General features: G+C 49.0%; 1 protein-coding gene across 1 annotated transcript in view; it reads right to left on the bottom strand.

The window, feature by feature from the left end:
• Window positions 1-22322, bottom strand: part of LOC137633718 (serine/arginine-rich splicing factor 11-like) — a 74048-nt gene that overhangs the window by 17196 nt on the left and 34530 nt on the right. Inside the window, exons 2-3 of the mRNA XM_068365964.1 lie at window positions 350-447; window positions 70-310 (exon numbers count right to left, since the gene is read on the bottom strand). Coding sequence (XP_068222065.1) covers window positions 70-310; window positions 350-447 — 339 coding nt within the window. The remainder of the gene's footprint in view (window positions 1-69; window positions 311-349; window positions 448-22322) is intronic.

Genomic DNA, 22322 nt, shown 5'->3' with positions numbered 1-22322 from the left:
TACAAACATACCAAACCACAATTAGATGCCAGTCATCAACCAAAGGATATAAAAAGGTAATGAACCCACCTGATTAGTTACATGAGTTGGCCACTTGGATTCTTGTCCTATCCCTGGAATTGTTCCATCAGAACTTAGGATTTCCATGGCCCTCTGTTCATCGGGCATTCCACCCACAGCGAAAGGTATGATAATCAGGGCACGATCAATGAAGACTGTGTTTGTGAGATGCTGCGCGACTGCAACGGAATCTCTATCGTGGAATTTGATGAAGCAAATATGGGACTGAACTGGTATTGCGACATCTCGGCTGAAAAGTTTAACAAAACATCATCAATTAAAATTTTACCAAACGGATATAATATCAAATAAGGCGAATTTTGAACAAGGTAATATCAACGCATAAATCATAACATTCTTGCAAGACTTCAGGATAACAGACACAGTCTGTAATGCAACACAGAAAACTGGGCATGAATAGAAATGTGCTCTTAGGAACCTAGAAAACAGTAATCTCAATACAGTTTTCTAATACCGTAGCCAAAAGGTAAGATTTTAAGTAGCTCAAGGACGGTGGCTATTCAACATCCAGATATTTTCATTAACAACGTCTCTTTAAATGCATACAACTCATTTAAAATTCTAGGTGTGACTCCTGATTTAAAAATGACAAATTCGTAGATAATTTGTATTTTTCCTAACTACTGTATACAAACCTTAGCTATTTAATATGGGTTATTGCTTTCGGAGTAGCTGAAATGACGAGCCATTAATTTTTAACGGGGGTTTACTACCCACGCCGCTAGTTAGCGGGGGTAGGGAAGGGTAGCTTGCTACCCCCCCCCCCCCCCCACCCCTCTCACACACCTGTGCTTGAGCTCACTTTGCTTGGAGGTAGGACTTCAAGGGGGATAGGGCTAGCAGGCAAGTTTCATTAAATAGCTAAGGTTTGTATAGTGAGGAAAAATAAAAATGATATTTTGATTATAAAATAAATTTTTGAATATACATACCCGGTGAATATATAATAGCTGACGTCTCCGACGGCTCGACAGAAAAATGATATTTTAATTATAAAATAAATTTTTGAATATACTTACCCGGTGAATATATAATAGCTGCAAGTCTGCGGCTCGACAGAAAACATACTCAAAAAACTCGCGAGCGATCGCTATGAAGGTTGCGGGTGTGCCCACCAGTGCCAACTGTCGGCCAGATACCACTCTTGTATGTAAACAAAACCTTCAATTCTTCTCGTCCCGCTGCGTCTCTATTGGGGAGGAAGGGAGGGTCATTTAATTTATATATTCACCGGGTAAGTATATTCAAAAATTTATTTTATAATTAAAATATCATTTTTAAATATTTAACTTAGCCGGTGAATATATAATAGCTGATTCACACCCAAGGAGGTGGGTAGAGACCAGAGTTAATTATGTTTTACAACGTATAAGCTAAGAGTTTTTCATTTTGACAGTTATCCATATAACAAAACCAAAATAAATAGGTACCTGGTAAGGAAGTTGACTTAGACGATTACTCTGCCTTGTAAGTCTGTCTTCCTCACGGAGCCCAGCGATCCTCTTAGGATGCTGACAGACTCCCAGGAGCTGAAGTATCAAGGGCTGCAACCCATACAACAGGACCTCATCAAACCCCTAATCTGGGCGCTCTCAAGAAATGACTTTGACCACCCGCCAAATCAACCAGGATGCGAAAGGCTTCTTAGCCTTCCGAACAACCCATAAAAACAATATTAAAAACATTTCAAGAGACAGATTAAAAGGATATGGAATTAGGGAAGTGTAGTGGTTGAACCCTCACCCACTACTGCACTCGCTGCTACGAATGGACCCAGTGTGTAGCAGTCCTCGTAAAGAGTCTGGACATCTTTCAAGTAAAATGACGCAAACACTGACTTGCTTCTCCAAAAGGTCGCGTCCATTATACTTTGCAAAGATCTATTTTGCTTAAAGGCCACGGAAGTTGCTATAGCTCTAATCTCGTGCGTCTTAACCTTAAGCAAAGATCGGTCTTCCTCACTCAAGTGGGAATGAGCTTCTCGTATTAACAATCTGATAAAATATGACAAAGCATTCTTTGACATAGGTAAGGATGGTTTCTTAACCGAACACCATAACGCTTCAGATTTATCTCGTAAAGGCTTAGTACGAGCTAAATAGAACTTAAGAGCTCTAACGGGGCATAAAACTCTCTCTAGTTCGTTGCCTACGATCTCTGATAAGCTAGGAATATCAAAAGATTTAGGCCAAGGACGAGAAGGCAGTTCATTCTTGGCCAGGAAACCAAGTTGAAGAGAACAAGTGGCTTTTTCTGTCGAAAAACCAATGTTCTTGCTGAAGGCATGAAGCTCACTGACTCTTTTAGCCGAGGCCAAGCACACCAGGAAAAGCGTCTTAAGAGTGAGATCCTTCAGGGAGGCTGAATGTAAAGGCTCAAACCTGTCTGACATGAGGAATCTTAGGACCACGTCTAAATTCCATCCAGGTGTAGCCAAACGATGTTCCTTAGAGGTCTCAAAAGACCTAAGGAGATCTTGTAGATCTTTATTGTTGGAAAGATCTAAGCCTCTATGCCGGAAGACCGAAGCCAACATGCTCCTGTAGCCCTTGATCGTGGGAGCTGAAAGGGAGCGAACTCTTCTCAGGTATAAGAGAAAATCAGCGATTTGGGCTACAGAGGTACTGGACGAGGATACAGATACTGACTTGCACCAGTCTCGGAAGATCTCCCACTTCGATTGGTAAACTCTAATGGTAGAAGCTCTCCTCGCTCTTGCAATCGCACTGGCTGCCTCCTTCGAAAAGCCTCTAGCTCTAGAGAGTCTTTCGATAGTCTGAATGCAGTCAGACGAAGAGCGTGGAGGCTTTGATGTACCTTCTTTACGTGGGGCTGACGTAATAGGTCTACTCTTAGAGGAAGACTTCTTGGAAAGTCTACCAGCCATCGAAGTACCTCGGTGAACCATTCTCTCGCGGGCCAGAGGGGAGCAACTAACGTCAACCTTGTCCCTTCGTGAGAGGCGAATTTCTGCAGTACCTTTTTGACAATCTTGAATGGTGGGAATGCGTATAGGTCTAGGTGAGACCAATCTAGGAGAAAGGCATCTATATGTATTGCTGCTGGGTCTGGGACTGGAGAGCAATAGATTGGAAGCCTTTTGGTCATCGAGGTTGCAAAGAGGTCTATGGTGGGTTGACCCCAAGTCGCCCAAAGCCTCTTGCACACGTCCTTGTGGAGGGTCCATTCGGTAGGAATTACCTGACCTCTCCGACTGAGGCAATCTGCTAGAACGTTCAAGTTGCCCTGGATAAACCTCGTTACCAGGGAGATGCCTCGATCTCTTGACCAGATGAGCAGGTCCCTTGCGATCTCGTACAGTGTCAGGGAGTGGGTGCCTCCTTGTTTGGAAATGTACGCCAAGGCTGTGGTGTTGTCCGAGTTGATCTCCACCACTTTGTCTCGAAGGAGACTCTCGAAGCTCATCAAGGCCAGGTGAACTGCCAAAAGCTCCTTGACGTTGATGTGCATGCTCCTCTGACTTGAGGTCCACAGACCTGAGCATTCCCGACCGTCCAGTGTCGCACCCCAACCCAAATCCGATGCGTCTGAGAATAGAACGTGGTTTGGTTTCTGAACTGCTAGGGGAAGTCCCTCTCGTAGACTGATATTGTCTTTCCACCAATTCAGGCAAGTCTTTACTGTATCGGAAATCGGGATCGAGACCGCCTCTAGCGTCTTGTCCTTTTTCCAGTGAAAAGCTAGATGGAATTGTAGAGGTCGAAGGTGTAGCCTTCCTAGCGAGACAAACTGCTCCAGGGATGATAGAGTTCCTACTAGACTCATCCAATTCCTGACTGAGCAACGTTCTCTCTTCAACATCCTTTGGATTACGAGCAGGGCTTGATCTATTCTGGGGGCAGACGGAAAAGCCCGAAACACTGGACTGCGAATCTCCATCCCTAAATACAGTATAGTTTGGGATAGGATCAGCTGGGACTTTTCCAAGTTGACCAGAAGTCCCAATTCCTTGGTCAGATCCAATGTCCAATTGAGATCCTTCAGACAGCGATGACTGGACGAGGCTCTGAGAAGCCAGTCGTCCAAATAAAGGGAGGCTCGGATACCCGATAAATGGAGGAATTTTGCCACATTCCTCATAAGCCTCGTAAACACGAGAGGAGCAGGACTTAGGCCAAAGCACAGGGCCCGAAACTGGTACACCACATTGTCGAATACAAATCTCAGAAAAGGTTGGGAATCTGAGTGAATGGGGATGTGGAAGTAAGCGTCTCTTAGGTCGAGAGAGACCATCCAGTCTCCCTTTCTGACCGCTGCTAAGACAGACTTCGTGGTCTCCATGGTGAACTTTGTCTTTGTGACAAAGACATTCAGAGCACTGACGTCTAGCACCGGTCTCCAACCTCCTGTCTTCTTCGGTACTAGGAAGAGACGGTTGTAAAACCCCGGTGATTGAAGGTCCGAGACTTTGACCACCGCTCCCTTTTCTAGCAAAAGAGACACTTCTAGTTTCAGGGCTTGTCTCTTTCCTTCCTCTCGGTACCTGGGAGAGAGATCGATGGGGAAGTCGCTAGAGGAGGTTTGCGTACAAATGGGATTTTGTACCCCTCTCTGAGCAACCTCACAGACTGTTGATCTGCGCCTCTCTTCTCCCAGGCTCGCCAGAAGTTCTTGAGTCTGGCACCTACTGCTGTCTGAAGCTGCGGGCAGTCAGACTCTGCCACGCGAGGACTTGGCTCCTTTCCTCTTTCCTCTCTTTCCTTCGGCACGAGTACTTCCCCTGCTGGGGGCTCTGCCACGAAAGGGCGGAATAAACCTGGACGCTGGAGTGTCTATCCTAGGTCTAGCAGAAAAGGCAGACGAAGGGGTCCCTTTGCGAGCCGAGGACGCAACCAAGTCATGGGTGTCCTTCTGTACTAGAGACAACGCTATGTCCTTAACTAAAAGTTCAGGAAACAAGAACTTAGACAAAGGGGCAAAGAGTAGCTCAGATCGTTGACAGGGCGTCACTCCTGCTGACAGAAAAGAGCACAGAGACTCTCGTTTCTTTAGGACTCCTGAAGTAAACGAGGAGGAGAGCTCATTGGATCCATCGCAGATGGCCTTATCCATGCAGGACATAATGAGTAAGGAGACATCTCTATCGGTGGATGAGATTTTCCTACTCAAGGCTCCCAAACACCAGTCAAGGAAGTTGAACACTTCAAACGCCCTAAAAATGCCTTTAAGAAGATGGTCAAGGTCTGAGGATGACCAACTAATCTTCGAGCGTCTCATGGCTAGGCGGCGGGGAGAGTCTACAAGACTTGAGAAGTCGCCCTGGGCAGAGGCAGGAACTCCCAAGCCGAGAACTTCTCCCGTGGCATACCAGACGCTCGATCTAGATGAGAGTTTAGATGGGGGGAAGGCAAAGGCCGTCTTCCCTAAACTCCTCTTGGTTTCCAACCAATCGCCTAACAGCCGTAAAGCTCTCTTGGATGAGCTAGAGAGAACGAGTTTTGTAAAGGCTGGCATGTCAGCAGGTACTCCTAAAACAAACTCAGACGGCGGCGAACGAGGAGCCACAGAGACAAAGTGCTCAGGAAACAACTCTTTAAAAATGAGCATGACTTTTTTAAAGTCCATAGACGGCGGAACTGCTCTAGGCTCATCAATATCTGAAGGATGATCCTCAGGCTGAGGGTCAGCAACGTCCTCATCCGAAAGTTCCTCATCGGACAACTGATGAGAAACAAGCAAAGGGGTTGGCAATGCTTGACACGCAGCGTCCGCCCGCACTGGTGCATACGTGACGGAGCAGGACGCAGCGTCCTGAAACTGCTTGACAGTCTGGGAACTGTCAACAACAACAGGTGCGTGAGGACGCACAGCGTCCACCCGAGACTGTTTAGACCGCCTGGGTTGTGCAGTCAAAACAACTCTAGGTTGCGGAGGTTGACGCACCGCGTCAAAACAAGTCAACTCTGATGGTTGGCGAACGTCCAGAACGTCACCAGACGCATCAGCGAGTTGCCTAACGTCCACATGCGGCTGAAAATCCACACGAGACCGCATCGAGTGTGGTACTACCCCAACTGTTTGACGTGAGATGGCTACACCAACGTCAACAGGACGCACAACAGAACGCTTGGGTGGCTGAAGGCCAGGATCTCTATGAGATAAACGGCTAGGCTCAACGGAAACCTTCTCTGCGTTGTAGTCTTCCATAAGGGACGCAAGCTTAGACTGCATGTCCTGCAGTATAACCCATTTAGGGTCTACGGGAACGGGTGCGGTAACAGACGGGGTTAGCGACTGAGACGGCACAACTTTGCCTTGCTTAGGCGGCGAGCAGTCATCCGATGACAGCAACGGGTCCGAACTGTCCCAATGACTACATCCAGGACGTTGGACTTGTCCTGAAGGGACCGACTTGCGTTTAAGAGGCCTAGAAACCTTGCTCCATGGTTTCTTGCGTGAAAAGCCTTCGGAAGACGAGGTAAAAATGGGCTATCTCGTCTTATGGTAGGGGCGATCTTGACGAGATACGCCTGATACCATAGAGGGAACGTCTGTTCGCTGATCAAGGCCTCTCGAACCCATAAGTCGTACGACATTGCTTCTCCCCTGGGCTTGGGAGCTTGCAAGAGGTCCCGGACTAGGTGAACGACAGGCACGAACAGACGAACCCTCGGTCGCAACACTGTTCACAACACTTTGCGCACTAATCACTTTCCCACTTTCCGCCGTGGCACTATGGCACTTAAGTTCCTTCACATCAGCCATGAGTTGATTACGGTCACTTGCTAACGCTTCAACTCTCTCCCCCCAAGGCATGAATAGCACGTAACATGTCTTGCATAGACGGTTCCTGAGTGCTAGAAGGGGGGTTAGGAACAACCACTACAGGGGAAGGATTAGGTTCAGGGGCATGTGGAGAGGAAAAATCTACGGACCTAGATGAACTTCTCCTTACCCTATCTCTCTCTAGTCTACGTGCATATTTATCATATTCGAGCCAATCGAATTCCGAAAGGCCCACGCATTCCTCACACCGATCTCCCAATTGACAGGTTTTACCCCGACAATTGGAACAAACAGTATGTGGGTCGAGAGAAGCCTTTGGAAGACGCCTATTACAGTCCCTAGCATTACACTTTCGAAATCTAGGTACTTGAGAAGGGTCAGCCATTTTGAATTAGTCAAAGAAAATTCCAAAAACAATCCAAGTCATCAACAAATAATCCGATTCAATAAAGAGTTCAAGAGTTTATGTTGAGGAAAAACACCTGCACTGCGAAAGCTCAAACCAAAATAAAGTACTTCACCAAATATGATGGGAAAACTCCAGGTTCTACAGCGAGTATGAATACGTCTTGTCGTCAACGTCGACAGAGAAGAATTGAAGGTTTTGTTTACATACAAGAGTGGTATCTGGCCGACAGTTGGCGCTGGTGGGCACACCCGCAACCTTCATAGCGATCGTTCGCGAGTTTTTTTAGTATGTTTTCTGTCGAGCCGCAGAGTTGCATCTATTATATATTCACCGGCTAAGTTAAATATTTAAAAACACAAAAACTCGCGAGCGATCGCCATGAAGGTTGCGGGTGTGCCCACCAGCGCCAACTATCGGCCAGATACCGCATATACATGTAAACAGCTCCAGTTCTTCTCATCCCGCTGGGTCTCTATCGGGGAGGAAGGGGGGGCCATTAATTTATATATTCACCGGGTAAGTATATTCAAAAATTTATTTTATAATCAAAATATCATTTTTAAATATTATACTTAGCCGGTGAATATATAATAGCTGATTCACACCCATGGTGGTGGGTAGAGACCAGTATTAATACAGTTTACGGCGTATATGCTTAGAGTTTTTGACAGTTAAATCATAACAAAACCCAAATATATATAGGTACCTGGTAAGGAAGCTGACTTGACGATTACTCTGCCTTGTTACTCTGTCTTCCTCACGAAGCCCAGCCATCCTCTTAGGATGCTGAAAGACTCCCAGGAGCTGAAGTATCAAGGGCTGCAACCCATACAACAGGACCTCATCAAACCCCTAATCTGGGCGCTCTCAAGAAATGACATTTGACCACCCGCCAAATCAACCAGGATGCGAAAGGCTTCTTAGCCTTCCGTACAACCCAAAAACAAGATTAAAAACATTTCAAGAGACAGATTAAAAGGATATTGGAATTAAGGGAATGTAGTGGTAGAACCCTCACCCACTACTGCACTCGCTGCAACGAATGGACCCAGTGTGTAGCAGTCCTCATAAAGAGTCTGGACATCTTTTAAGTAAAATGACACGAATACCGACTTGCTTCTCCAAAAGGTCGCGTCCATAATACTTCGCAGAGATCTATTTTGCTTAAAGGCCACGGAAGTTGCTATAGCTCTTACTTCGTGTGTCTTAACTTTAAGCAAGCAACGGTCTGTTTCACTCAAGTGAGAATGAGCCTCTCGGATTAAAAATCTGATAAAATATGACAAAGCATTCTTTGACATAGGTAATGATGGCTTCTTAACTGAGCACCATAAGGCCTCAGATCCACCTCGTAAGGACTTAGTACGAGCTAAGTAGAACTTAAGAGCTCTAACTGGACACAGTACTCTTTCAAGTTCGTTGCCTACGATCTCTGACAGGCAAGGTATATCAAATGACTTAGGCCAAGGACGAGAAGGCAGTTCATTTTTGGCCAGGAAACCAAGTTGAAGTGAACATGTGGCTTTATCTGTGGAAAAGCCGATGTTCTTACTGAAGGCATGAATTTCACTGACCCTTTTAGCCGAAGCCAAGCACACTAGGAAAAGCGTCTTGAGGGTGAGATCCTTCAGGGAGGCTGAATGTAATGGCTCAAACCTGTCGGACATTAGGAACCTTAGGACCACGTCTAAGTTCCATCCAGGAGTTGCCATACGACGTTCCTTAGAGGTCTCGAAAGACTTAAGGAGATCTTGTAGATCTTTATTATTGGAAAGATCTAAGCCTCTATGTCGAAAGACCGAAGCCAACATGCTCCTGTAGCCCTTAATAGTGGGTGCTGAGAGGGAGCGAACATTTCTCAGATGTAATAGAAAATCTGCGATTTGGGCTACAGAGGTACTGGAAGAGGACACAGATGCTGACTTGCACCAGTCTCGAAAGACTTCCCACTTCGACTGGTATACTTTGATGGTAGAAGCTCTCCTAGCTCTCGCAATCGCACTGGCTGCCTCCTTCGAAAAGCCTCGAGCTCTTGAGAGTCTTTCGATAGTCTGAAGGCAGTCAGACGAAGCGCGGGGAGGCTTTGATGAACATCCTTTACGTGGGGCTGACGTAAGAGATCTACCCTTAGAGGAAGACTCCTTGGAATGTCTACCAGCCATTGAAGTACCTCGGTGAACCACTCTCTCGCGGGCCAGAGGGGAGCAACCAACGTCAACCTTGTCCCTTCGTGAGAGGCGAACTTCTGCAGTACCTTGTTGACTATATTGAATGGTGGGAATGCATACAAGTCCAGGTGAGACCAGTCCAGTAGAAACGCGTCTATGTGGATCGCCTCTGGATCTGGGACTGGTGAGCAATAGATTGGGAGCCTTTTGGTCAACGAGGTGGAAAAGAGGTCTATGGTGGGTTGACCCCAAGTCGCCCAAAGACTCTTGCACACGTCCTTGTGGAGGGTCCATTCCGTGGGTATCACCTGACCTCTTCGACTGAGACAGTCTGCCAAGACGTTCAAGTCCCCCTGGATGAATCTTGTCAACAGGGAGATGCCTCGATTTTTTGACCATATGAGGAGGTCCCTTGCGATCACGTACAGCGTGTGGGAGTGAGTCCCTCCTTGCTTGGAGATGTACGCCAAAGCTGTGGTGTTGTCTGACTTGACCTCTACCACTTTGTTTCGAAGAATGCTCTCGAAATTCATCAAGGCCAAGTGGACTGCTAATAGCTCCTTGCCGTTGATGTGCATGCTCTTCTGAACTGAGGTCCACCGACCCGAGCATTCCCGACCGTCCAGGGTCGCACCCCAACCCAAATCCGACGCGTCTGAGAACAACACGTGGTTTGGGTTCTTGACTGCTAGGGACAGGCCCTCTTTCAGACTGATATTGCTGTCCCACCAGTTCAGGCATGCTTTTACTGGTTCGGAGACCGGGATTGATACAGTCTCTAAGGTCTTGCCCTTGTTCCAGTGAGAGTCTAAATGGAACTGGAGAGGCCGAAGGTGCAGTCTCCCTAGCGAGACAAACTGCTCCAGGGATGACAGAGTCCCTACGAGACTCATCCAACTCCTTACTGGACATCGTTCTCTTTTCAGCATTAGTTGGACTTTGAGCAGGGCTTGTTCTATTCGGGTGGCAGACGGAAAAGCCCGAAAAACTAGACTGCGAATCTCCATCCCCAAATATAGAATCGTCTGGGATGGGATCAGTTGGGACTTTTCTAAGTTGACCAAAAGTCCCAACTCCTTGGCCAGACCCAACGTCCAATGTAGATCCTGCAGACAGCGATGACTGGACGATGCTCTGAGAAGCCAGTCGTCTAAGTACAGGGAGGCTCGAATTCCCGATAGATGAAGGAATTTTGCTACATTCCTCATGAGCCTCGTAAACACGAGAGGAGCAGGACTGAGGCCGAAGCACAGTGCTCGAAACTGGTACACCACATTCCTGTAAACAAACCTCAGAAACGGTTGGGAATCCGGGTGTATAGGAATGTGGAAGTACGCATCTCGCAGGTCGAGAGAGACCATCCAGTCTCCCTCTCTGACCGCTGCTAAGACGGACTTCGTGGTCTCCATCGTAAATTTTGTTTTCGTAACAAAAACGTTGAGCGCACTGACGTCTAGCACTGGCCTCCAACCTCCTGTATGCTTTGGGACTAGGAAGAGACGGTTGTAAAACCCCGGTGATTGAAGGTCCGAGACTTTCACCACCGCTCCCTTCTCTAGCAACAGAGACACTTCTTGATGTAGGGCTTGTCTCTTTGACTCCTCTCGATACCTGGGAGAGAGGTCTATGGGAGTTGTTACTAGAGGAGGTTTGCGTACAAACGGTATTTTGTACCCCTCTTTGAGCAACAGAACAGACTCTTGGTCTGCACCCCTCTTCTCCCAGGCCTGCCAGAAGCTGTTCAATCTGGCCCCTACCGCTGTCTGAGGCCGTGGGCAGTCAGACTCTGCCACGGGAGGACTTGGCTCCTCTCTTCTTACCTCTCTTTCCCTCGGCACGAGAGCCTCCCCTGCTGGGAGCTCTGCCACGAAAGGGCGGGATAAATCTAGACGCAGGAGTCTCGATTCTGGGTCTCACAACAAAGGATGAAGAAGGAGCTCCCTTGCGAGCAGAGGGCGCCATCAGGTCATGTGTGTCCTTCTGCACAAGCGAAGCAGCTATGTCCTTAATCAGCTGTTGTGGAAACAAGGCAGCCGATAAGGGAGCAAAGAGCAGTTCCGATCTCTGACAGGGAGTAACTCCTGCTGAAAGGAAAGAGCAAAGGGTTTCTCTCTTCTTCAAGACTCCCGACGTAAAGGTGGAGGCGAGCTCATTGGAGCCATCGCGGATGGCTTTGTCCATACAGGACATGATAAGTAAGGATACATCTTGGTCAGCAGACGAGATCTTCCTACTTAATGCTCCTAAAGACCAATCAAGAAAGTTAAAAACTTCAAAGGCCCTGTATACGCCTTTAAGTAGATGGTCAAGGTCTGAGGGGGACCAACAAATCTTCGAGCGTCTCATGGCCAGGCGACGGGGAGAGTCTACGAGGCTTGAGAAGTCACCCTGGGCAGAGGCAGGGACTCCCAAGCCGAGAACTTCTCCCGTGTCATACCAGACGCTCGATCTAGAAGCAAGCTTAAAAGGTGGGAAGGCAAAGGCCGTCTTCCCCAAACTCCTCCTGGTATCCAACCAGTCGCCTAGAAGACGTAAAGCCCTCTTAGAAGAGCGAGAAAGCACTAGCTTAGTAAAGGCAGGCTTGGTAGCAGCTAAGCCTAGAGCAAACTCAGACGGAGGCGAACGAGGAGCAACAGCAACAAAATGATTTGGGAAAAGATCCTTGAAAATCATCATGATCTTCTTAAAATCCATCGAAGGTTGAAACGCCTTAGGTTCTTCTACATCTGACAAAACGTCCAAAGGATTATCATTAGGATGAGGATCAGCAACGTCCTCATCTGAAGGAACCTCGTCCGACAACTGATGAGTCTCAAGCAAGGGAGAGACCTGCCTTGGTGGCAATGCTTGACAAGCAGAGTCCACACGCACAGGAGCATCAGTAGCAGTCCAGGACGCTACGTCATGTAACTGCTTAACGGACTGACTAGCAACAACAACAGGAGCGGGAGAACGCTCGACGTCAACTCGAGACTGCCTTGACTGCCTAGATTGAGCAGTCAAAACAACTCTTGACTGCGGTGCTTGACGCTCAACGTCAAAACAAGTCAACTTAGCTGGTTGGCGAACGTCCTGAACGTCAACACGAGCATGCGGCAGCGGCTGAACGTCCACAAGCGGCTGAAAGTCAACGAGGGACTGCATCGAGTGAGGCTCTACGTCACGTGACTGACGTGACTTTGTAACGTCAACGTCAACAGGACGAGCAAAGGCTCGTTTGGGCGGCTGACGGCCAGGATCTCGATCAGCTAAACGGCGAGGATCATCGTGAACCTGCTCAGCAGTATACTCCTCCATAAGAGAGGCAAGCTTATTCTGCATATCTTGCAGTACAACCCATTTAGGATCAACGGGAGTGGGTGCGGGTCGAGACGATGGTAACGTCTGTGACTGCAAAACATTGCCTACACTAAGACTCTCGGAGCCTGTGTTACGCTTCTGTTTAGGCGGCGAGCAGTCTTCCGATGACTGCACAGGGTCAGAGCTGTCCCAATGGCTACAACCAGGGCGCTGGACCTGTCCTGAAGGGACTGACTTCCGCTTTAAGGGTCTCGAAACCTTGCTCCACGGTTTCTTACGCGAGAAGCCTTTGGATGACGAGGAGAAAACCGCCTCGCTCGTCTTATGGTAGGGGCGGTCTTGACGAGACACGCCCGAAACCATAGAGGGAACGTCTGTTCGTTGGTTAAAGCCTCTCGTCCCCATAAGTCCTACGACATTACTTCTCCCTGGTGCATGGGAGCTTGCAAGAGGTCTCGGACTAGGAGAACGACAGGCACGAACAGACGAACCCTTGGTCGCAACACTGATAACACTTTGCGCACTAATCACTTTATCCCCACGATTTTCTAATGTGGCACTCTGACACTTTAACTCTTTTACATCCGCCATGAGTTGATTACGGTCCGTAGCTAAAGATTCAACTCTCTCGCCCAAAGCTTGAATGGCACGTAACATATCCCGCATTGATGGTTCATGAGTGCTAGTAGAAGGTTCAGGCACAACTACTACTGGGGAAGGATTAGGTTCAGGGGCATGGGAGGAGGAAAATTCTAATGATCTAGAGGAATTTCTCCTCACCCTATCTCTCTCTAGCTTACGAGAATACTTATCAAACTCTAGCCAGTCGAATTCCGAAAGTACCACGCACTCATCACACCGATCTCCTAATTGACATGTTTTACCCCGACAATTAGAACACACAGTATGTGGGTCGAGAGAGGCCTTTGGAAGACGTTTGTTACAATCCCTAGCATTACATTTACGAAATTTAGGAATTGGAGAAGGGTCAGCCATTTTGAAAAGTCAAAGAAAGTCCAAAAAACAATCCAAAGTCATCAACAATAAAATCTATCCAAAAAAGAGTTCAAGAGTTTAAATTGAAGATAAAAACACCTGCACTGCGAAAGCTCAAAACCAAAAAGAAGTACTTCACCAAGACTGACGAAAAACTCCAGGTCAACAGCGAGTAATGGAATCAACTTGTCGACAAGACCGACAGAGAAGAACTGGAGCTGTTTACATGTACTGTATATGCGGTATCTGGCTGATAGTTGGCGCTGGTGAGCACACCCGCAACCTTCATGGCGATCGCTCGCGAGTTTTTGTGTTTTTCTATCGAGCCGTCGGAGACGTCAGCTATTATATATTCACCGGCTAAGTTTAATATTTAAAAATTATCTACGCATTTGTCATTTGTTCCGTAACTGGAGTACAAACCACGCTATTTAATATGGGTTACTCACCCCTTAGGAAGGGTGGTAAGTCCCTGCCATACTGGCTTTAGCTTTGCCCGGGGACTCCATATTCGAGTGTGTAAGTACTCAGGTAATAAGGAGTCCCTGCACCTCGCTAGCACTGCTGTGCAACTGCTGCGGTCTACATAAGCTGTGTGTGAAGGTGAGAAGAGTGACTCGTCCTAGGAAGTTAACCTGGAGTTCTTCAGATGGAATTCTAGGCTAGGACTCTCCCAATACCACCTCGTCAGGGTATGGGGACGTGACAGTATTAACCTTAATACTAGGAACACAAGGAAGCATGGTTTACCTGCAGTGGTTTGAGGTCAGCTATACAGAGAACCCAGGATGCTGCTTTCTCCAAGGGAGGAGAGGATGAAGAAAAGAATAAGGGCCAGTCAAATCTTTTCCTTCATGCAGACTAAAACCGGGTAACAATGCCCTCAACCTTCTGCTACTTGTCCATTAAGGAGCCTGAGGTTAGACCAGCTGTTGTGCTGCCACCACAGGGCCAATAGAAAAACGTATCGAGCCTCCTGTGGGTCATGTGTTGCAGGTAGTGAGCTGTGAAGGTTGTCCGACACTTCCACACCCCACCTTGCAGGACCTGCATCACCACATAACTCTTCTTGGAGGCCAGGGACGTACTGTAGCTATGCCCTTGACCTCATGCGCTCTAGGCCTTGAAGGGTCAGGATTCAAGGCAAGGTGTATTACCTTGTGAATCCAGGCTGAGATGGTATTCCTGGTGACCCTTCTCTTCGTTTCTCCAGAGCTCATGAACAAGGCTTGAATCTGGGAACGAACTGCAGCTGTTCTCTTAAGATATAACCACAGACTCCTTACTGGCAAAGTAGGAGATGGACTGGGTCATCAGTTACTCGAAATTCGGAAAGCGTCGAACCGAAGGTCCGGTACTCCGGTATTCTGAGTCTTGGCAACAAACTCAGGGACGAACCTGAACAAAACCTCCCCCCATCCTCTTAAATGGACGAAGTTGTAAGAGAGACCATGTAGTTTGCTGATTCGCTTGGCCGAGACCAAGCTAGCAGGAACACTGTCTTCCCAGTAAGGTGATGGTCTGAAGTCTTACGTAGTGGTTCGTAGGGAGGTCACTTTAGAGACCTGAGAACTCGAACCACGTTTCAAGGAGGAGGTCTCACTTCCGACTGAGGGCAGGTAAGTTCATAGTTTCGTATGAGAGAAAGCTCCAACAAGGAAGAAATGTCCATTCTTTGAGCCTGAAGGCAAGACTTAAGGCTGAAAGATAGCCTTTCATTGCCTAGACTGAAAGGCACACTTCTTACCGCGACTACACGAGGAACTCCGCTATTGCTGGAATAGTGGCACCGAGTGGAGAGGTACCCCTCCCACGACACCAACCCCAGAAACTCGCCACTTCGCCTGGTAGACTCCTGCGGATGACATGCGCAGGTGGCCAGGCATCTTTTTCGCAACTTGTTGCGAAAATCTTCCTTCTTTGAGGGGATGCTGGAAGTCTTCAGGCGTAAAGTCGATGCGAATCTACGGCATTGTGGAAAGTGTTGGTAATCGGTTGTGTGAGCAGCTCGTGACGCGGAGGGAGTTCCCTCGGAGACTCGTAAAGAGTTGCAGAAGGTCCGGGAACCATTCTGCGTGATGCCATGGCGGAGCTATGGGGTCATTGAGAGGCTGACCGATATTCTGGTCTTGTTGAGTAGTCTCCTCATCAGACCGAACGGGGGAGAGGCGTACACGTCGTTGAAGTCCCCCCCATTGTTGGAAGGCATCTTACCAGAGAGCCTTGGGATCCGGGACTGTGGAGTAGTACAGCGGGAGCTTGTAGTTTAGCGCTGTAGCGAAACAGGTCCACAGTCGGGGAGCCCCACAAAGACAGGACTTTGTTGGCTACTTGAGGATCCAAAGACCACTCGGAGCCCACTATCTGTGTCGCTTTGCTCAGACTGTCGGCGAGCACATTCCTTCTGTCCGGAATGAAGTGAGCTGCTAGGGCTATCGAATGGACTTCGGACCATCTCAGTATATCTACTGCAAGATGGGATGTCTGTTCCGAAAAAAGTACCTTCCTGCTTGCTTATATAAGCCATCACTGTGGTGTTGTCGCGCCTCACTACCACAGAGTAGTCTGCCAGACTTGGTGGAACTTCAGAAGTACCAGGAATACGGCCTTCATTTCTAGCAGGTTTATGTGAAGGTACTTTCCTGATTCTGACCACAGACCTGAGGTCTTGTGGTTCAGAACGTGCGCACCCCCCCCCTTTCTTTGATGCGTCCGAAAACAGCATCAAGACAGGGGGGAGGACGAGAAGATCCACTCCCTTTCGTAGGTTCTCGTCTGCTACCCGCCACTGAAGATCCATCTGTTCTGTTTGTACCATAGGGATCAAGGTGTCCGGGGAATAATGTCCTTGATTCCACCGAGACTTGAGTAGCCACTGGAGAGATCTCCTTCTGAGGCGACTGTTGGGAACCAGATGGGCCAGGGAGGAGAGACGACCGAGGAGACATAACCACGTTGGCTGGAAGTTCTTCTTGTGTGAGGAAAAGGTCTCGCGACCTTCCTCATCCTTGCTATCCTGTCGTCTGAAGGAAAGGCTTTGTGGAGATTGGTGCCTATGACCATGCCTAGGTATACCAGTCTCTGAGAGGGCTGTAGAGAGGACTTCTTGAGATCTACCATGATCCCTAGATCTTGGCAAAGTTCGAGAAGCTTGTCCCGATGGTGACAAAGGGTTGCCTTCGAGTCTGCTAGGATCAGCCAGTCGTCCAGATAACGGAGGAGACGGATGCCGATCCTGTGAGCCCCCAATGAAATCAGAGTGGAAACCTTGGTGAACACTTGAGGTGCTGTGGAGAGACCAAAACACAGCACCTCGAACTGGTACACATGAAAGTCTTGTGGTCTCACTGCAAGCCTGACTGTGTCTGCCGTCTCCATACTGAACGGAGACTGTTTGACAAACTCGTTCAGTGTCGAGAGGACGGTGACTGGTCTACAGACTCCAGACGCCTTTCTCACAGAAAAGAGTCAATTGAGAAGCCTGAGACCGGTCCACAACCTCTTGGAGAGAGCCCTGCTTCAATATGGTCCGGACTTCTGCCCGGAGGGCCTGTCCCCTTACCGATCCTTACTTAGGAAGGAGGGAGGGGCTTGTTACAAGCACTGTATCTATTGACGGAGGCAAGCTCGGAGAGGTGGCCCTCAACCTTGTCTCTGGCGCTCTTTATCCCGAGACCAGGACAAATCTTCACTGGCCCTAGAGAGTTTCTGGGTGCCGTAGATTCGGTCCAGGACCGTATTCTTCCCTTCACGAGGAAGAATCTCAGGTCTGGGATCCCATTGAGGTTCCTCATAAGGGTCAGGACTTGCCAGAACACATGTTCTGACTCTTGATGCTCTCCTCCTGGACTGGCAGCGAAGTCTCCCGTCCCCAGAGGCTCTTCCTGGGGAGAATCGCGGACGTTCTCCAAGGGTCTTTCTGGTTCCTGTCTAGTCCTTGCAAAAGACTTGGGTAAAGTCTTAGAGACCTTTGGTTCCCTCCTAGGAGGGATACAGGAACGAGCGCACCGCTGGAACAGAGTCCAGGGGAACCTGTGAGCTCCTGTGCGCCAACTTAGGTTCCTCCTGGACTGCGCACTGAGATGTAGAAGCGTGCTGGTGCTTTGGAGTCCTTGGAGAAGTTACCACGGAGAGGAATCCTCTCTTCCTCTTCAGGGGGGGAAGGCTGCCACTGATTTGTGGCCTAGGTCAGAGAGCTCAGGCTTCATAGCCTTCATAAGGGCTCTGAACATGGCACCAAACCAGGGCTGCTGACTGACAGTTGTACTGTCAGACACTCCCTCTAGAGGGAAAGGGATCGTTCAATCCCTTGGAGGAGTCGACAAACGAGGGTTCGCTTGTTGAAAAACTGCAGAAGAAACAGAAGAGTCCTTGGGCCTGTCTGGAAACCTCCCCTCCTCCGACGGGCGCGCTGTTATGCGCTTGCGGGGAGGGGAAGGCGATGATGACCTTTCCCCCTGTAGCCCTGAGGCTTGTACCTGATCGTGTTGGCGATCATGGCGCCGTGAAGGACCCTGTTCTGGATTGCGCGTGAATAATTTGCGCGCAGCAGGATATTCGCGCTCGTGCGCGTGGGCGTGGGAATGCGAGGTTAGGGGCGCGGGCGCGCAGGAGCTGGTTTACAGGGGATTACAGGATGGATGCGGGAGTCAGTGGGCTGACAAGCGGCTGATGAGTGCTTGCGCGTGTCTGTAAGACAGGGCCCTTGGCGATCGTGGGCGCGCATCAGGATGTTGGCGCACAGGTGTGCGCTTTTGTGGTGGGCGTTCAGGGCGAGCGGCAGGGATCGAACGCGTGGGCGTTCGCTGTAGAATCTGGCGCGCATCCTGCGCAACTGGAATTTGGCGCTCAGAAATTCTGGCGCGCACCTTGCGCAACTGGAACATTGTGCGCCGTTGGTTTGACATTACGCACGGCTGGAACCGAGTCCAGGGGAACCTGTGAGCGCCTGCGCGCTATCTTAGGTTCCTCCTGGACTGCGCGCGGAAATGTAGAAGCGCGCTGGTGCGTTGGCGAGCACGTGTGCGCTATGTCAGGAACTGCGCGAGGGTGCACATCACTTTTAGTATTACAAGAGTGATGGGTTTCTGCGGTGCGATCAGGAACTGTTGAGCGCTTGTGCGCAGGTGGGCGTGAATGTGCCACCTCAGGAACAGTAGATGGGCGAGCGCGTGTGCGCTATGTCAGGAACTGCGGGAGGGCGCGCATCACTTTTATTATTATAAGAGTGACGGGTTCCTGCGGCCACCGCAGGAACAGCAGATGGGCGTGGGAGCGCAGAAAGCTGTGGGCGCGTAACTGGAACATTTGCGCGTACACGAGCACGAGCGCATTTCGCGCAGGCGAGTGCGTGTGTGCTTTTTGGGTGCGGGCGCGTTAACTCAGGAACTGTTGATGGGCGCGGGCGCGCTGAAGATTGTGGGTGCGCAGGGGTGCTAAATCAGGATCAGCAGCAGCAACAGCAGAAGGACGCACAGGTATAACCTGGCGCGCAAGGGTTTGATGCGCAGTTTTGCGATCATTACTCTTAGGTCCCGACGGGACCTGAGCTGCGCAATGACAGGTTTAGATGGCACGTAGCGCGCATCATCCTTAAAGGAGATGGCAGGTCAGCATGTCTGGAGGGCGACTGGATACAGAGTCCCGAAGGACGACATTCCCCGACGGGGATCGCGAACGTATGCAGCGAGACCCTGAGGGGTTAGAGTTGCAAGACCCCGAAGGATCAGAGCAACGAGAAACCGAAGTTTCCCCGTCGCTAATCACTGAAGTGAAGGTGTGACTAAAGTTACGAGAGCCCAAGGGATCTGTGTAACTGATGTTACGAGAGCCCGAAGGGTCAGAGTAACGAGAAACCGAAGTTTCCCCGTCACTAAACACCGAAGGGATAGTGACTGAACAGCAAGCTGTTCTTAACAGGAACAATCCTCCGAAGAAGAGTCTCTATGAGTGACCTCTCTCGCAAACGAGAGAGGTAACACTACGTAGAAGAGACTGGTGATAGTGCCCCAAAGGACCGTTGGATCAGCAAGCTGACCTTATCAGGAACAATCCTCCGAAGAGGAGTCTCTATGAGTACCCTCTCTCGCGAACGAGAGAGGTGGCACTTCGTAGAAGAGACCTATAAGGAGCTATCCTCTGAAGAGGAGCCCTTAAGAGTGGCCTCCCTCGCGAACGAGAGAGGTCACAAGACTGATCTTGTAGCTGCTCAGCCCCTTGAGCAAAGCTACAGAAGCGACTGCTCAGCCCCAAGAGCATAGTCACATCAGTTCCATGGGTCGGACTTGCAACCGCTCAGCCCCTTGAGCGTGGTTACAAGAGAGGTCGCTCAGCACTAAGAGCATAACCGCCTAAGGACCAGGAAAACCCAGACACTGGCGATGGCGCCCCTAAGGGCCGCGGGGTCAGCAAGCTGACCTGTAAGGAGCAATCCTCCGAAGAGGAGCCCTTAACACTAGAAGTTCCATGGTCCGGCCTTGTATACGCTCAGCCCCTTGAGCATGGTTACGAGGGCGGTCGCTCAGCCCCAAGAGCATAACCGCCTAAGGACCAGGAACAAAAAGGGAAGAAGGAAAGTTACAAACTACCCTTGGAGGTGAACCTCCTTATCATCCTAAGATGACTGAAGAGCTGACAGTTGTCACGGGAGAACCTCTAAGAGAAGGGAAACGCCCATGACGATGTCCTAGAGAGACGGCAGCGAAAGCAGACTCCCCAGGCATAAACAGGACAGCTCTGCTTCGATGGCACACTTCAGTCAAACGATGAAACTGCATAGTTAACTGGAAAATAAATAAAGTAATTATTTAACAGAAATTCCCCCGAGTGAAACTCCGAAGAGTAACCCCGAGGAAAAGAACATTTGAACGAAGTATGTATGCGCCCTCCTCCCCCACAACGGAAGAAGGGGGAGGGCGGAGACCTAAAACAAAAAACAGAATTATAATAACTATAATTATGAACTGATTTGAATGTTTCCAAGAATCACAGACCCCCGAAGGAAAATGTTCCCAGCTGAAAAGTTAAAAATACAATTAGATTTCATAAAAAAAATAATTGAAACAAATAAACGTAATAGCAACTCAGCCCGCAACGGGAAGGAAGCTATCGTAGTAGTAATAGTACGTAGTAAGAGGTGAACGACCCCGAGAGAGACACCGCTCTCCATGAAGGCAACTGTGGTGGCCTAGGAGTGAGCGGCCACGCCCCGTGAAGGGAAATTGTGGTGGCCTAGCGCTAAGCCGATGAACACTCTCGTTGTCGTACACCACACACACCGCACAAACACTGAAAAGGAAACTTACTATATCTTATACACAAAATATATATACTGTATATATAAACATCATGTTTAAATATATATGTATAAGAAACACTGAGTAATTACAGTGAACCCTTGCTACTTCGCGGTTCGACCATCGCGGATTCACCACTTCGCGGATTTTTTCCATAACCCATATATATACAGTAATATATATGTATATATGTATGCATATATTTATGTATATATGTAGGTATGTATATGTGTATACATATAAATATGACAAATTCGAAGATAATTTGTATTTTTCCTAACCATACAAACCTTAGCTATTTACAAAGGGTTTACTTTTAGCGCAGCTGAAATGACGAGCCAATAGTTTTTAACGAGGGTTAATTACCCCCGCGCTAGTTAGCGGGGGGTGGGGAAGGGTAGCTTGCTACCCCTCCCCCCTCCACACACCGGTGACTTGCTTCACTTCACTTAGAGGTAGGACTTGACTTGGGGGTCAGGGATGGCGGGCACATATGTGTAAATAGCTAAGGTTTGTATGGTTAGGAAAAATACAAATTATCTTCGAATTTGTCATTTGTTCCGTAACCGAAATACAAACCACGCTATTTACAAAGGGTGACTTACCCCTTAGGAAGGGTGGAAAGTCCCCAGCCTTACTGACTTCGGCTTGCCCGGGGGCTCGATCCCTTAGTGAGCAGCACTAGAGAGAGGGAGCCCCTGTACCTCACAGGTTCCTAGCATCGCTAGGAACGAGTGGCCTACATAAGTAGTGTGAGGAGGAGAGTGTGACTCGTCCTATGAAGTTGACCTTGAGACCTTCAGATAGGAATTCTAGGATAGGACGTTCCCCATACCACCTCGTCAGGGTATGGGAGACGCAACAGTATTAAGCTTAATACTAGGAGCACAAAGAAGCATGGGTTACCTGCAGAGGTCGAGGTCAGCTATGCGAGGACCAGGATGCTGCTTCCCCAAGAGAGGGGAGAATGAAGAAAGAAGTAAGGGTCAGACATACTCTTTCATTCACACAGACTAAGACCGGGTAACAACGCCCTCAACCTACTGCTACTTGTCCAAAAAGGAGCCTGAGGTTAGACCAGCTGTTGTGCAGCCACCACAGGGCCGATAGAGAACGTATCGAGGCTCCTGTGGGTCACGTCTTGCAGGTAGTGGGCTGTGAAGGTCGTTTGACGCTTCCAGACCCCCGCTTGAAGTACCTGCGTCACAGAGAAGTTTCTCTTGAAGGCCAGGGATGTAGCAATACCCCTGACATCGTGGGCCCGAGGGCGACGTGACGGAGGAGGGTCAGGATTCAGGGCATGGTGGATAACCCTACGAATCCAAG

The sequence above is a fragment of the Palaemon carinicauda genome, chromosome 43 (genome assembly GCF_036898095.1).
Source record: "Palaemon carinicauda isolate YSFRI2023 chromosome 43, ASM3689809v2, whole genome shotgun sequence".
In the NCBI taxonomy this organism is placed as follows: Eukaryota; Metazoa; Arthropoda; class Malacostraca; order Decapoda; family Palaemonidae; genus Palaemon; species Palaemon carinicauda.
Note: the sequence above shows the minus strand (reverse complement) of the source record. Positions and strands in the feature narration are given on the sequence as shown.